The sequence below is a fragment of the Seriola dumerili genome, unplaced genomic scaffold (genome assembly GCF_002260705.1).
Source record: "Seriola dumerili isolate Sdu_G_001 unplaced genomic scaffold, Sdu_1.0 BDQW01000066.1, whole genome shotgun sequence".
Classification (NCBI taxonomy): Eukaryota; Metazoa; Chordata; class Actinopteri; order Carangiformes; family Carangidae; genus Seriola; species Seriola dumerili.
Genome location: NW_019174321.1, coordinates 3,026,036 through 3,039,590, shown reverse-complemented (window position 1 = coordinate 3,039,590; position 13,555 = coordinate 3,026,036). Strand labels below are relative to the sequence as shown.

The following is a 13,555-nucleotide window of genomic DNA, read 5'->3' as shown; positions in this document are numbered from 1 at the left end:
TTACTCAGCGTCGCACGCAGCCGAGTCCGTTAGACACCAAACTTGTGGACTTTGGACAAACTTTTTCCGTTGTGACATTCCACACTAGTCTTAATGGTGTGGCACCTCAGCATATGAAGAGATGACCCATGCGGCCCTCGGAAGGGAGCGACTCAGAAGGCTGGGGCTGACATATGTTACTCAGCGTGACGAGCCGAGTCCGTAGACACCCAATTTGTGGACTTTTGACAAAATTTTTCGTCGCAGCAAGCGGGCGCCTCGGAGACGTTTAACGAGGCATCCCTTCCGAAGGGAGCGACTTAGAAGCCTGGGGCTGACATATGTTACTCAGCGTGACGAGCCGAGTCCGTAGACACCAATTTTGTGGACTTTCGAGAAAAATTTTTTGGGAAATTATTAAAACACAGAATTTAACCGTGTCCCCGGCACATATGAGAGACCGCCCATGGCGGCCCTTCGGAAGGGAGCGACTCAGAAGGCTGGGGCTGACATATGTTACTCAGCGTGACGAGCCGAGTCCGTAGACACCAAACTTGTGGACTTTGGACAAACTTTTCCGTTGTGACATTCACACTAGTCTTAATGGTGTGGCACCTCAGCATATGAGAGATGACCCTGTGGCGGCCCAGCGTGCCCGCGGCCCCCGGCACAGGCATTCCGCCCAGCAAGCAGAGCTGGCCGCCCCACACTTCCGCGGCGCCCCCGCCTGGCACAGAATTGCGCAGCAAACAGAGCTACTGCCCGCGGACGCGGCCACCCCCAACTCTGTAGAGCTGGGGCTGACATATGTTACTCAGCGTGCGAGCCGAGTCCGTAGACACCAAATTTGTGGACTTTCAGAGAAATTTTTTTGGGAAATATTAAAACACAGAATTTAACCGTGTCCCCGGCAGCATATGAGAGACCGCCCATGGCGGCCCTTCGAAGGGAGCGACTCAGAAGGCTGGGGTGACATATGTTACTCAGCGTGACGAGCCGAGTCCCGTAGACACCAAACTTGTGGACTTTGGACAAACTTTTCCGTTGTGACATTCACACTAGTCTTAATGGTGTGGCACCTCAGCATATGAGAGATGACCCGTGGCGGCGCTCGGAGCCGGGCACAGCATTGGCTCAGCACACTAGAGCTAGCGCAGCCGGGGCCGCCTGCACATTTGCTGATTTGACAAAAAACACAAGTAGGGCCGGCGGCCTCGGGCGGGCACCGCACCCAAGAGCGACTTAAGCTGGGCTGACATATGTTATTCAGCGTGACGAGCCGAGTCCGTAGACACCAATTTGTGGACTTTCGAGAAAATTTTTGGAAATTATTAAAACACAGAATTTAACCGTGTCCCCCGGCAGCATATGAGAGACCGCCCATGGCGGCCCTTCGAAGGGAGCGACTCAGAAGGCTGGGGCTGACATATGTTACTCAGCGTGACGAGCCGAGTCCGTAGACACCAAACTTGTGGACTTTGGACAAACTTTTTCCGTTGTGACATTCACACTAGTCTTAATGGTGTGGCACCTCAGCATATGAGAGATGACCATGCGCCCTTCGAAGGGAGCGACTCAGAAGGCTGGGGCTGACATATGTTACTCAGCGTGACGAGCCGAGTCCGTAGACACCCAATTTGTGGACTTTTGACAAAATTTTTCGTCGCAGCAAGCGGGCCTCGGAGACGTTTAACGAGCATCCCTTCCGAAGGGAGCGACTTAGAAGGCTGGGGCTGACATATGTTACTCAGCGTGACGAGCCGAGTCCGTAGACACCAAATTTGTGGACTTTCGAGAAAATTTTTTGGAAATTATTAAAACACAGATTTAACCGTGTCCCCCGGCAGCATATGAGAGACCGCCCATGGCGGCCCTTCGGAAGGGAGCGACTCAGAAGGCTGGGGCTGACATATGTTACTCAGCGTGACGAGCCGAGTCCGTAGACACCAAACTTGTGGACTTTGGACAAACTTTTCCGTTGTACATTCACACTAGTCTCTAATGATGTGGGCACCGCCAGCATATGAGAGATGACCATGCGGACCCTTCGGAAGGGAGCGACTCAGAAGGCTGGGGCTGACATATGTTACTCAGCGTGACGAGCCGAGTCCGTAGACACCCAACTTGTGGACTTTGACAAAATTTTTCGTCGCCAGCAAAGCGGCCTCAGAGAGTTAACGAGCATCCCTTCGAAGGGAGCGACTTAGAAGCCTGGGGCTGACATATGTTACTCAGCGTGACGAGCCGAGTCCGTAGACACAAATTTGTGGACTTTGACAAAAATTTTTTGTGAAATTATTAAAACACAGAATTACCGTGTCCCCGCAGCATATAGAGAGACCGCCATGGGGCCCTTCGAAGGGAGCGACTCTAGAAGGCTGGGGCTGACATATGTTACTCAGCGTGACGAGCCGAGTCCGTAGACACCAATTTTGTGACTTTCGAGAAAATTTTTGGAATTATTAAAACACAGAATTTAACCGTGTCCCCCGGCAGCATATGAGAGACCGCCCATGGCGGCCCTTCGAAGGGAGCGACTCAGAAGGCTGGGGCTGACATATGTTACTCAGCTGACGAGCCGAGTCCGTAGACACCCAACTTGTGGACTTTGGACAAACTTTTCCGTTGTGACATTCACACTAGTCTTAATGGTGTGGCACCTCAGCATATGAGAGATGACCCATCGCTTCTGGAAGGGAGCGACTCAGAAGGCTGGGGCTGACATATGTTACTTCAGCGTGACGAGCGAGTCCGTAGACACCCAAATTGTGGACTTTTGACAAAAATTTTTTCGTGTGCAGCAAGCGGGCCTCGGAGACGTTTAACAGGCATCCCTTCTCGAAGGGAGCGACTTAGAAGCCTGGGGCTGACATATGTTACTCAGCGTGACGAGCGAGTCCGTAGACACCAAATTTGTGGACTTTCGAGAAAATTTTTGGAAATTATTAAAACACAGAATTTAACCGTGTCCCCCGGCAGCATATGAGAGGACCGCCCATGGCGGCCCTTCGGAAGGGAGCGACTCAGAAGGCTGGGGCTGACATATGTTACTCAGCGTGAAGAGCCGAGTCCGTAGACACCAAACTTGTGGACTTTGGACAAACTTTTCCGTTGTGACATTCACACTAGTCTTAATGGTGTGGCACCTCAGCATATGAGAGATGACCCATGGGGCACCTCGAAGGCGATTCCCCCCGCCCCCCCCCCCCCCCCCGACCCCCCCCCCCGCCCCCCACCGCCCCCGAGGCCTGCGCGCTAAATCCACGTGCCGGCTCCCTGGCAACAGGCGCACCCACGCGCCCCCACTCCCCCCGAGCACAGGGCTGGGCCGTCAAGCTTAGAGTTTAAACCGCGACGACAGCCAGTCGCGGGCCGACCCCATTTGGCTGGACTTTGCTGGCCAGCCAGAGCTGCTGCGCGCGTGCGCCCGCCAAGGCGGCGCTCCGGACGTTTACAGCCAGCGCCCATCCCCCGAGGCGCCATCTCCTAGATCAGCCTTGGGGCTGACAGATGTTACTTCAGCGTGACGAGCCGAAGTCCGTAGACACCAATTTTGTGACTTTCGAGAAAATTTTTTGAGGGAATTATTAAAACACAGAATTTAACCGTGTCCCCGCCAGGCATATGAGAGACCGCCCATGGCGCCCTTCGAGAAGGAGCGACTCAGAAGGCTGGGTGCTGACATATGTTACTCAACGTGACGAGCCTAGTCCGTAGACACCAAACTTTGTGGACTTTGGACAAACTTTGTTCCTGTTTGTGACATTCACCACTAGTTCTTAATGGTGTGGCACCTCAGCCATATGAGAGATTGAGACCCCTTCCGGAAGGGAGCGACTCAGAAGGCTTGGGCTGACATATGTTACTTCAGCGTGACGAGCGAGTCCGTAGACACCCAATTTTGTGGACTTTTGACAAAATTTTTCGTTGCAGCAAGCGTGGCCTCGGAACGTTAACGAGGCTCCCTTCCGAAGGGAGCGACTTTAGAAGCCTGGGCTGACATATGTTACTCAGCGTGACGAGCCGAGTCCGTAGACACCAATTTCGTGGACTTTCGAGAAAATTTTTGGGAAATTATTTTAAACACAGAATTTAACCGTGTCCCCCGTCAGGCAGATATGAGAGGACCGCATGGCGCCCTTCGGAAGGGAGCGACTCAGAAGGGCTGGGGCTGACATATGTTACTCAGCGTGACGAGCCGAGTCCGTAGACACCAACTTGTGGACTTTGGACAAACTTTTCCTTGTGACATTCACACTAGTTCTTAATGGTGTGGCACCCTCAGCAATATGAGAGATGACCCATGGCCCCGCTGGGCCCCCCCCCCCGCAAGCATTGCGCCAGAAGCAGAGCTAGCCGCCCAGCTGCGGGCGCCCCCCCCCTGGACAGATTGCTCCCAGAATCGGCTAGCTCCCCCCGGCCACCACGGCGCCCCTCACAGACCAGGCCCTGCCTGAAGTCAGTCTTCGGCTCTGACCTTGCTGAGGAGTTTCGAACTCAGCGTAGAACGAGCCGTCCGATAGACACCAAATTTGTGGACTTTCGAGAAAATTTTTTGGAAATTATTTAAAACACAGATTTAACCGTGTTCCCCCCGGCAGCATATGAGAGACCGCCCATGGCGGCCCTTTCGGAGGAGCGACTCAGAAGGCTGGGGCTGACATATGTTAACTCAGCTGACGAGCCGAGTCCGTAGACACCAAACTTGTGGACTTTGGACAAAACTTTTCCGTTGTGACATTCACACTAGTCTTAATGGTGTGGCACCTCAGCATATGAGAGATGAACCCAATGGCGGCCCCGCTTGCCCCCCACGTAACGCCGCCCTGCGGCATCAGCATTACCCAGCGTATCAGCCTGAGGTACCGCGGACCTCCATTGTGGACTGCTTGTGCAAGATTTCGCACCAGCAAACAGAGTGCGCCCGAGACGTCGATGGCACCCCCCCCCTCCGAACCCAGCGGGCACCCCTGCAGCTTGGCTGACATATGATTACTCCAGCGTGACGAGCTCGAGTCTCGCTTAGACACAAATTTGTGTGACTTTCTAGAGAAAATTTTTTGGAAATTATTAAAACACAGAATTTTACTTGTTCCCCCGCAGCATAATTATGCATGAGATCCGCCATGGCGGCCCTTCAAAGCGGAGCGCTCAGAAGGCTGGGGGCTGACATATGTTACTCAGCGTGACGGACTTCAGTGTGGTAAAGCACGTCTCCGTGGGCTGATTCTAGCTCGGAGAGAAAGGCTTGGAACTGCCTGTGTTTAAGTCCGTTTGCTCTGATGAAGTTTATGCAGGACACAACCACCTTCATGACAGATTCCCACCTCAGAACTTTGCAGCTTGACGCTGGCTCGGTCACGATCAAAGTCACGTCAGAATATACCATTGTGTGAGGAGGTGAAGATGAGCCACTATTAACTATAAATAGCTCATAACTATGGTCAATTTTAATTAGAATGCCAACCTTTAAGTACGGATATGTTATGATGTTATGATAAGAAAATGCAATTTAATAAAAATTGGTTGATGTTTAGAGGGATTGTCTGGGATCGTTAAGTGGGCCACTCAAATTGCTTTGGCGGGCCGGATGTGGCCCGCGGGCCGTAGTTTGGGGACCCCTGGTCTAGATAAACTGTTTGTTTGTCTCCAACGTGTCTGATCATCTGACTGATCATGTTTCTTGACAAGTCACGTTTCTTTTTAATCAAGTTCCCAGATCTCAGCTATTATACAAGGGATAAAACAAACAAAAACTATGAAAAAGACTCCAGTTGTAAAAAAACAAAAACAAAACATAATTCTCCTTTAATGCATATAAAACTTTAATTGTGAGGTTTGGTCTGTAAAAGTAGCCCCTCTGTCTGTCTCTCAGTAAGACGGGTCTGGTGTCGACCTCCTGGGAGCGTCAGTACTTCTTCACGCAGGGCGGTAACCTGATGCAGCAGGGCCGCGGCGAGGTGGCCGGCGGGCTGGTCACAGACCTCGACAACTGCTCCGTCATGGCGGTCGACAGTGACGACCGCCGCTTCTGCTTCCAGGTCACATCCTTCGACGGCAAGAAGTGAGAGAGCCCCCGTTACTTTACTTTCTTCTCTCATGAAGACACTAACTCTTCTCAGATGTTCTCGGCAGTCTGACACTTTCAGGGTTAATGCCACTTTCTCTCGTTTTGTGTTCCGTCAGAGTGGTGACGCTGCAGGCGGAGAGCAGGAAGGACTGTGAGGAGGTAAATTGCTTTTTTTTTGTCATGTGACCTTGCCTGTCAGCTGTTCTGTTGTTTTCTCACACCATCTTCCTGTTGTTTCTTTATCCACCAGTGGATCTCCACCATAAACAACATCTCCAAGAGGATCTACCTGAGCGAGAACGCAGAGGTGCCTGTCCTTCATCTTCCCTCATTAACTTTCATGTCACAGATCAAAGAGGAAACTTTGGCAGATACTTTTAGGTGTAGTTTATAGTGGTTTCAGATCCATGAGTCACACACCCATATCTCTGATTTGATGTGATTTGGAACATCAGTCTGTTTCCCCCAGTTGTTAAAACATTAATGTGGAGGTCATACAGCCTGATGCTCCCACATCATAACTATTATAATGACATGACAAGCTGGTGACGACGCTGTGCAGGTGAACTGATCGTATTAGCACCTGTACGATGAAAGACAGTCTCTTACTTTGTTCCAGCTGTGGCAGTCGGTAGCACTGTCTATCATATTGTGACCAGTGGTCAGATATTTGCAAAAAGGCACAAGGTGGTCACAAGTAGCAACATGAATAACACATTTCCAGTCACAGTGTAAACAGCAAGACAAAAGGTCTTTGTTACTGAGTATAAGGTGGATAACAGCTTTTTAAAAGTGGTTTTTGGCATTGTATGCTTTTATTAGAAAGCTCACAGGCAACAAGAGGAGAAAAAGCAGGAAAACATTTTGGATTTGTGCTTTCATATTGTTTTCCCATTGGTTGACACTGACAGTACTTCCTTCCTATTGGCAGGAGCTGGCGGCCAGAGTGAACCAATCAGCTATCGAAGCTGTGACGCCATCACCATCCTTCCAGCAGAGACACGAGAGCATGAGACCTGGCAGGTAGTACTGACACTAACGAGGGGTTATCGACAACGTCATAACCAATCAGCTGCCAGATTTAATGGAGATGGACCCCTGGTGGCCAATCAGATTTCTCAACTTGACGAGTCAGACCTCCATTTATTCAGTATTTCTCTCTCTTCTTTCTCCTCATTTCAGTAAAGGGCGTGCGGGCCGAGCGAGCAGTATTAGCTCCGTGGGGTCCGAGCCATCGCCTGCGCTTTCTGTGCTCTCATTGGACGCGCTGGTTGCCCCGGAAACACCAATCCAGTTTGACATCATTTCCCCAGTCAGCGAGGAAAACTCAGGACAGAGCAAGACAGCAGCACAGTCCGGCAGGTGTGTGTGTGTGTGTGTGTGTGTGTGTGTGTGTGTGTGTGTGTGTGTGTGTGTGTGTGAGAGGTATATGCTTCAATGAGGCGTTAAAGGGTTATAGTTCCACAGGGTAGAATCACTTCACAAAAGGGGATCAATACAAAAATAGATCTTTAGAGCAACTGAAGCATGTACCCCAACGCCTAACCACTGTGTGTGTGTGTGTGTGTGTGTGTGTGTGTGTGTGTGTGTGTGTGTGTGTGTGTGTGTGTGTCATACAGAAGGAGTAATCCATTTGGAGAGACGGGAGACACCACTACAGAAGACAGTGAAGGTACCGTCTGTCTCAACATTTCATTATTAAAATGAAAACTACATCTGCATGGTGTCTGTTGATGCATCTACCTCCAATTTGTCACTGTTTTGTTCAATGAAAATGTGTTTGAGTGCAGCATCGTCCTCTCCTCATTCTGGTGCACCACACCATAGTGATTTCATTGCTGCCCCTTGTTGCTTTGCCTTGAGTGTACTACAGTATAATCCTTCCTGTTCTTCAGACTGCATCATCACCAGCTCTTTATTGTTTGTTGACTAATATTTTCCTATTATCTTATATTTTATATTGTAATGTGTGGCAAAGAATTAGAAAAAAACTATTTTATTTGTATTATATATTATAAAGATGTTTCTGTATAATTTCCTTACGGTTATAATAATCTTGACTCTTGTAGTTTACTATAATTTACCAACATCAATAATAATGATTACAACAATAAAATTCAGACCAATTTTAATCAAATTGAAATATCCCTGTGTTTTTTTTCTGTGTCCGTGTTGTCCAGACTCGATCCTCCACCAGCTCTTCATCGTTCGCTTCCTGGGCTCCATGGAGGTGAGGAGTGCCGAGTCAGCAGATGTCATCTCTGAGACCATGAGACAGATCCTGGCCGCCAGAGCCATCCACAACATCTTCAGGATGACCGAGTCACACCTGCTGGTCACCTGCGACTGCCTCAAGTATGTGTGTGTGTGTGAGAAACTGTGGTGTATGACTGAGTGTCTCAGTCGCAGTAGCGCCCCCTAGAGACGGCGGTTTTTGACCTCTTGTCGCTCTGTGGAGCAGTTTTTTATTTTGAGTAGGTCCCCATTTTGTTTGTTTCACGCACAATGACGCACATGCACTGAACGTGAACATAACAAGAAAAGGAACGTTAAGTTCTTCTTAGAACCTGAGCAGGGTGGAGCTAAATGTTTGTCCTGAGGATGGCGCTCCAGGAAAGGTCACGGAGCCATAAATATCAAATGGTTCATCCTGTTGGGAGGATTTTGCTCAGTGCATTTAATGACGAGCTGCAGATTAGAAAATTAAATTTTTGCTTACACATAAAAAAGTTCATAACAGTCTTTGAGTTTAACGTGTGAACCTTTCTTTTCAGGCTTATTGATCCTCAGACACAGGTCACACGACTCAGGGTAAGATGATCTGTCTCACCAGACTAGATCCTTGTTTTGGTTTCAGACATGTTTTTAAGGATTTATAATTGGTTCCAGCCCCCCTCTTCCTAAATTTAAGCCTTCTCTGTCCTTCCTCCTTCCTCCTCTCCCTTCCTCCTGCTGCAGTTCCCTCTGTCCAGTGTGGTTCAGTGTTCGTCCCATCAGGACAACAAGAGGCTGTTTGGCTTCGTTTTGCAGTCAGCAAGTGGGCGGGGTGACAGCCGAGCCGTCTGCTACATTTTCGAGTCCAACAACGACGGAGAGAAGGTCCTGTCTGTCTGTCTGTCTGTCTGTCTGTCTGTCTGTCTGTCTGTCTGTCTGTCTGTCTGTCTTTCTCCCTGTCTGTCTGTCTGTCTGTCTGTCTGTCTGACCGACCTGTCTGTCTCCTTCATGTGTTGCAGATCTGTGACAGTATCGGTCTGGCGAAGCAGATAGCCTTCCACTCTGAGATGGTGAGACTCATTTAAAACTCCATTATGCTGAAGCTAAAGCTAAAGCGAACTCCCCCACAGTTTGGGGATGGTAATGGTTCCTCCAGATGTTGTGGATGTTAATTATGTTGTTGTGTTGTTGATGTTTTTCTTGTGCAGGACCGTAAGGCGGTGGAGAAGAGGAAGGAGCAGGACAAGGCCAAAGAGAAGCAGCAGGAGGAACTCAGCAAACAGAGACAGATAGAGAAGGTGACCTTTAACCTTTAACTCTGAAAAGTGACTTAAACCTTAAAAGAAGCTAAAACACAGAAAAAGCTTTAAAAAAAATACCTGTGCACGGTTGGACAGGGTGCTAACCTGTAGTAACCTGCCAGAAGCCTGGACCGCGACAAGCAGTAAAGTCTTTACTGAATGCTAACACGACGAGAGACTGCTGAATGACTGAGCTCCAGGTCACTGAGAATGATTGCAGTACACGGCTCGGTAACATAACCTCCCTTATTTTGGAGCATGACTCAGTCTTGTCTTTTCAGGATCTGGAGGAGCAGAGCCGTTTGATCGCCGCCTCTAGTCGCCCTGCCAACCCGCCTGCCCCTGACGGACAGTTCCTAGTGCTAAGCAACAGCCAATCAGAGGACAGCGACGCTGGGGAGGAAGGGAAGAAGAGGGGCGAGTCTGAAGCCTAATGACACGCACAGGATGCATGTTTTACCTCCCAGGCTGGTCCTAGCTGGTACTGTTGAAGCAGCAGCTCAGGAATCAGAGGAGGGGAACACCACCTGCCCACCCGGGCTGCCTGGGACTGAAAAACATGCGCTCCCTCTCTGCTGGACTCTGTTTGAAGTTTTATGGTGGAGCCTGTCACTCTGAAAACGGAGGATAAACTAAATGCAACCACACTACAAGAGGAGGAGGAGGAGGGGGAGTGGCGAGGAAACATCTCGCCACGGACTCGTGTTTTATTCTGTGTGTAAAAACGCTGCTTTTTATACCGGCTCCGCTTTCCAGAAAAGGACAAAAAATATAGATTAACCTGTAAGTTTCTGTTTTATATGTTTATTTTATAAAGAAAAAAAAAAAAAAGAGCTAAGAATAACGACAGAGGATATAAAGCAGAACACAAGAGGAATAATGAACCAGGATCTGAAGGAGACGCCTGAGGGAACACAGAATGCAGATTTGGACGGTGTCAGTGTCTCTTGCTCAGGAGCACTCTGGCACTGAGGAGATCCCAAAGGGCAACAGAGAAACCTCAGCTGTTTCCTCTGTCAGTGTTGTTGGTAAAACACGAGACAGACGATGCTCTAAAACAAGAGAAGAAGAAGAAGAAGGAGACAGAGCGAGCAGGGAGTCTTATTTTGAAGAGTACTTCCTGTTGTGATGTGTTCATCGGCTGACCTTTTTTCTTTCTTTTTTTTTGAATGACCTCATCTTCCTTCCAGACGGTCACTAGTTTTCGTTCATTTCACCACAGGATGAAGAATAACGCCCAGTCTTGAGTCGGTATTTTTTTGGTTTGTAGTTTTCAGATGTTTTAATTGACAAACAATTAATCTAAAACATAATCCGCAGATTTATTAATAATGATAATAATAATAACAATAATAGCGACATTATGACCACTTTATTCAGGTCAACAAGACAGAGCCAGTGCATCAAAATTAAAACAGGTCGCAGGACTCTTCTCCACTACACCGAGCTTTATTCCAGTTTCTTTAAATAGAGTACATTGATCAGTCATGTGATCGATATTTCAATAAACGAGTGGTGAAAGGTGCAGACAAACATTTCTTGTGGGTTACACAACTCAAGCAAGTCTTGGTCTCTGTGAGCTGATTTTCAGAGTTTACTCAAGACGAACTGAAAGCAGCGGCAGCGTGGACGGTGAAGAGGAACGGATCCAGAAATCTAAACCGTCATCGAGTCAACGTAGATTTGGTCAAAAGACTCTCGAGACGTCTAAATTCAAATTACGCTTCGCTGGGTTGGATGTGACATTTGGTTGCTGCTTCAAACTAAATGCCAAAACGTATTGTTCGTCGTTGTCATCCAGATAGACTCAGATATTCCTTTTTCAGTGCCTTGATAAACAGTTAAAAATCACTGGTACAAAATGACCTGCCACCTCTGGTTAAAGGTTCGTTAAATTTAGGCACAAGAACTTAATTAAGGTCAGGAATCGTCGTCGTGGGTAAAAATAAAACCACTTCAGCTTTTGCTCCTGAGAGACTTGAGTCATAATTGAAATGCACGTGAGGTAAACATTGGTCATATTCTGATGTTTTTCTGTTAAGGGCATCTTCACATTACATTCAGTGTAACTGTAGTTTTACATACTACTACACTCAATTTTAAATTCTAGTGGAGATCCCAAAGCTTTCAAAAATACCAAATACTTCACGCTGTAATGTAGGAAAATGATGCATAAGACATTTAAAATAACAAGTAGGAGCTGCAACGAGCCAACAGTGGGGTCAGACGGTCTGAGAAGGTGGTCTCAGACTTTTTAATCCCACTGAATATCTTACAGTTACAAGTTACCACTGAATTGTAACTTAGTTGTCTAAAACAAAACTAACTTTTCAACCAAATGTAGCCCAGATGTCAGCAGGCGTTAGACTTAGTGACTGTGTGTGATGTGGAAACACAGAAACATACGTAGCATTGAAGACTGGAACAGAAAGATCACTCACAGCTGGACTCACTGTGTTAACAACATGTCAGGTTTTTTGAGTTTGAGATGTGACTTACCTGTCATCATAGTCGCTGTGAATGAAACATTTGGTTTCCCCTCGAGGTCAAAGGTCAACTCTGATTCAGCAACAGTGAAAATATTCTATGCCCAACAACTGAACAGCTTCAGTGCCAATATGAACTTTGTTCTTTTTCTGAATCATCAGCCGTCGTCAGTCCAGCATCCTCTGCTTTTCATGCACTTTGTACGCAGTGTGTTATTAGCATGTTGTCATGACTGGAGCCAAAAGAAAGTCGTATTTTGAATTGATGTAATTTGAAGAGTTTCTCTGCAACTGCTGCCTCTTACAAAATGAATAATTGCATGAAAGTAACGCTCCTTAATGAGAAATATTTACCGTTCACCAGTTAGATTTTAGGCCACAAAGGTGAGCCAACGATGCTTCGCTCTTGTCTTCGTCCGTTTGCCTATTGAGAAACGTTGGTCTGACATTGGGAAAAGTTGGAGATCTGTCAACTAAAGCACAAACCTGATCAATCGGTCTCCTCACTTTTGCTGCTTCTGACGACAGTTTGATAAAAGGAAGCTCAGAGTTTCTCTGTTTGGGGAAAAAAAAAAAAGAAAGTGGAAAGAAGTAAAGATTTTGGTGTCAACTTTTGGTTTTCTCTGGTGAGCTGATACATTTTATTCATTCAGTAAACTGTGAAGAAATGTCACATTTTTGGCATCTAGATCTATAAAAACGTAAGAACCATGCCGACATGCAGTCCTCCATCTGCTCTGCCAAATAACCAGCTGAGCCTGTGTGTCTCTCCTGACATCACAGTGTTGATCTGTGCTTTAACACATGTTAATCTGAAACAATGCTAGGGGCCTTTTATGCTTCTCACAGGTTTGATTCATTAATCAGCGTTTATTATCCAGAGTGATTGATTATCTGTAGGAAAATGAAGTGAATAAGCTTCAGTTTCAGGATCATAGACATTGCATGCACAACAGACAAAACCTCTTCAGTCGCCTGTGGGGAAGTTAACGGGGTGAAGACGTCTCTAAATCAACTGTTACTAATAAAAATTTATTTTTTGGTTGTTTTTTTTTTTTTTTTTTTTTTTGGGGAGGATGTTTTCTTGCTGTAACCAGGTGAAGGACTCGAGTCGATGGAGCTGCACTTTAACGACAGGATCGACGACGTTGAACTGTAAATACGTTTCAGTGATTGATGTTCCAGTGTCATGATTAATAAAAAAGGCTTTTCAGTGATAAATAAAGCACTAACTCCACCCGCCTGAGTCAGTCTGCTGATGTTTCCGGATCAAACGAACCTCCTTGAGCTACAAGAGCTGCAGGGAGTTTTACAGGTGTAAATCAAGAACAGAACTAAGTTGATTTTTGTGTTTATTTTCATGTTTGCACAGTTTATTGTTATATTTGTGTATGAAAGTTAATTATTAACAATAGTCTGACAAATTTAAATATAAAAAAATAAATATTTAACAGAAATGTATAAATTCTCAATTATTCTTTTTCCTATGAACATTTCTGTGGTAA

At 47.0% G+C, this 13,555-nt stretch overlaps 1 protein-coding gene across 1 annotated transcript in view; it reads left to right on the top strand.

The window, feature by feature from the left end:
- The window catches only part of appl1 (adaptor protein, phosphotyrosine interacting with PH domain and leucine zipper 1), a 27,799-nt gene extending 14,388 nt beyond the window's left edge, over positions 1–13,411 (top strand). The window contains exons 11-22 of the mRNA XM_022741968.1: positions 5,855–6,043; positions 6,166–6,208; positions 6,300–6,356; positions 6,981–7,072; positions 7,232–7,411; positions 7,669–7,721; positions 8,230–8,404; positions 8,824–8,860; positions 9,008–9,148; positions 9,283–9,333; positions 9,472–9,561; positions 9,846–13,411. Coding sequence (XP_022597689.1) covers positions 5,855–6,043; positions 6,166–6,208; positions 6,300–6,356; positions 6,981–7,072; positions 7,232–7,411; positions 7,669–7,721; positions 8,230–8,404; positions 8,824–8,860; positions 9,008–9,148; positions 9,283–9,333; positions 9,472–9,561; positions 9,846–9,998 — 1,261 coding nt within the window. The 3' untranslated portion in view covers positions 9,999–13,411. The remainder of the gene's footprint in view (positions 1–5,854; positions 6,044–6,165; positions 6,209–6,299; positions 6,357–6,980; positions 7,073–7,231; positions 7,412–7,668; positions 7,722–8,229; positions 8,405–8,823; positions 8,861–9,007; positions 9,149–9,282; positions 9,334–9,471; positions 9,562–9,845) is intronic.
- Positions 13,412–13,555: the final 144 nt, after the last annotated feature.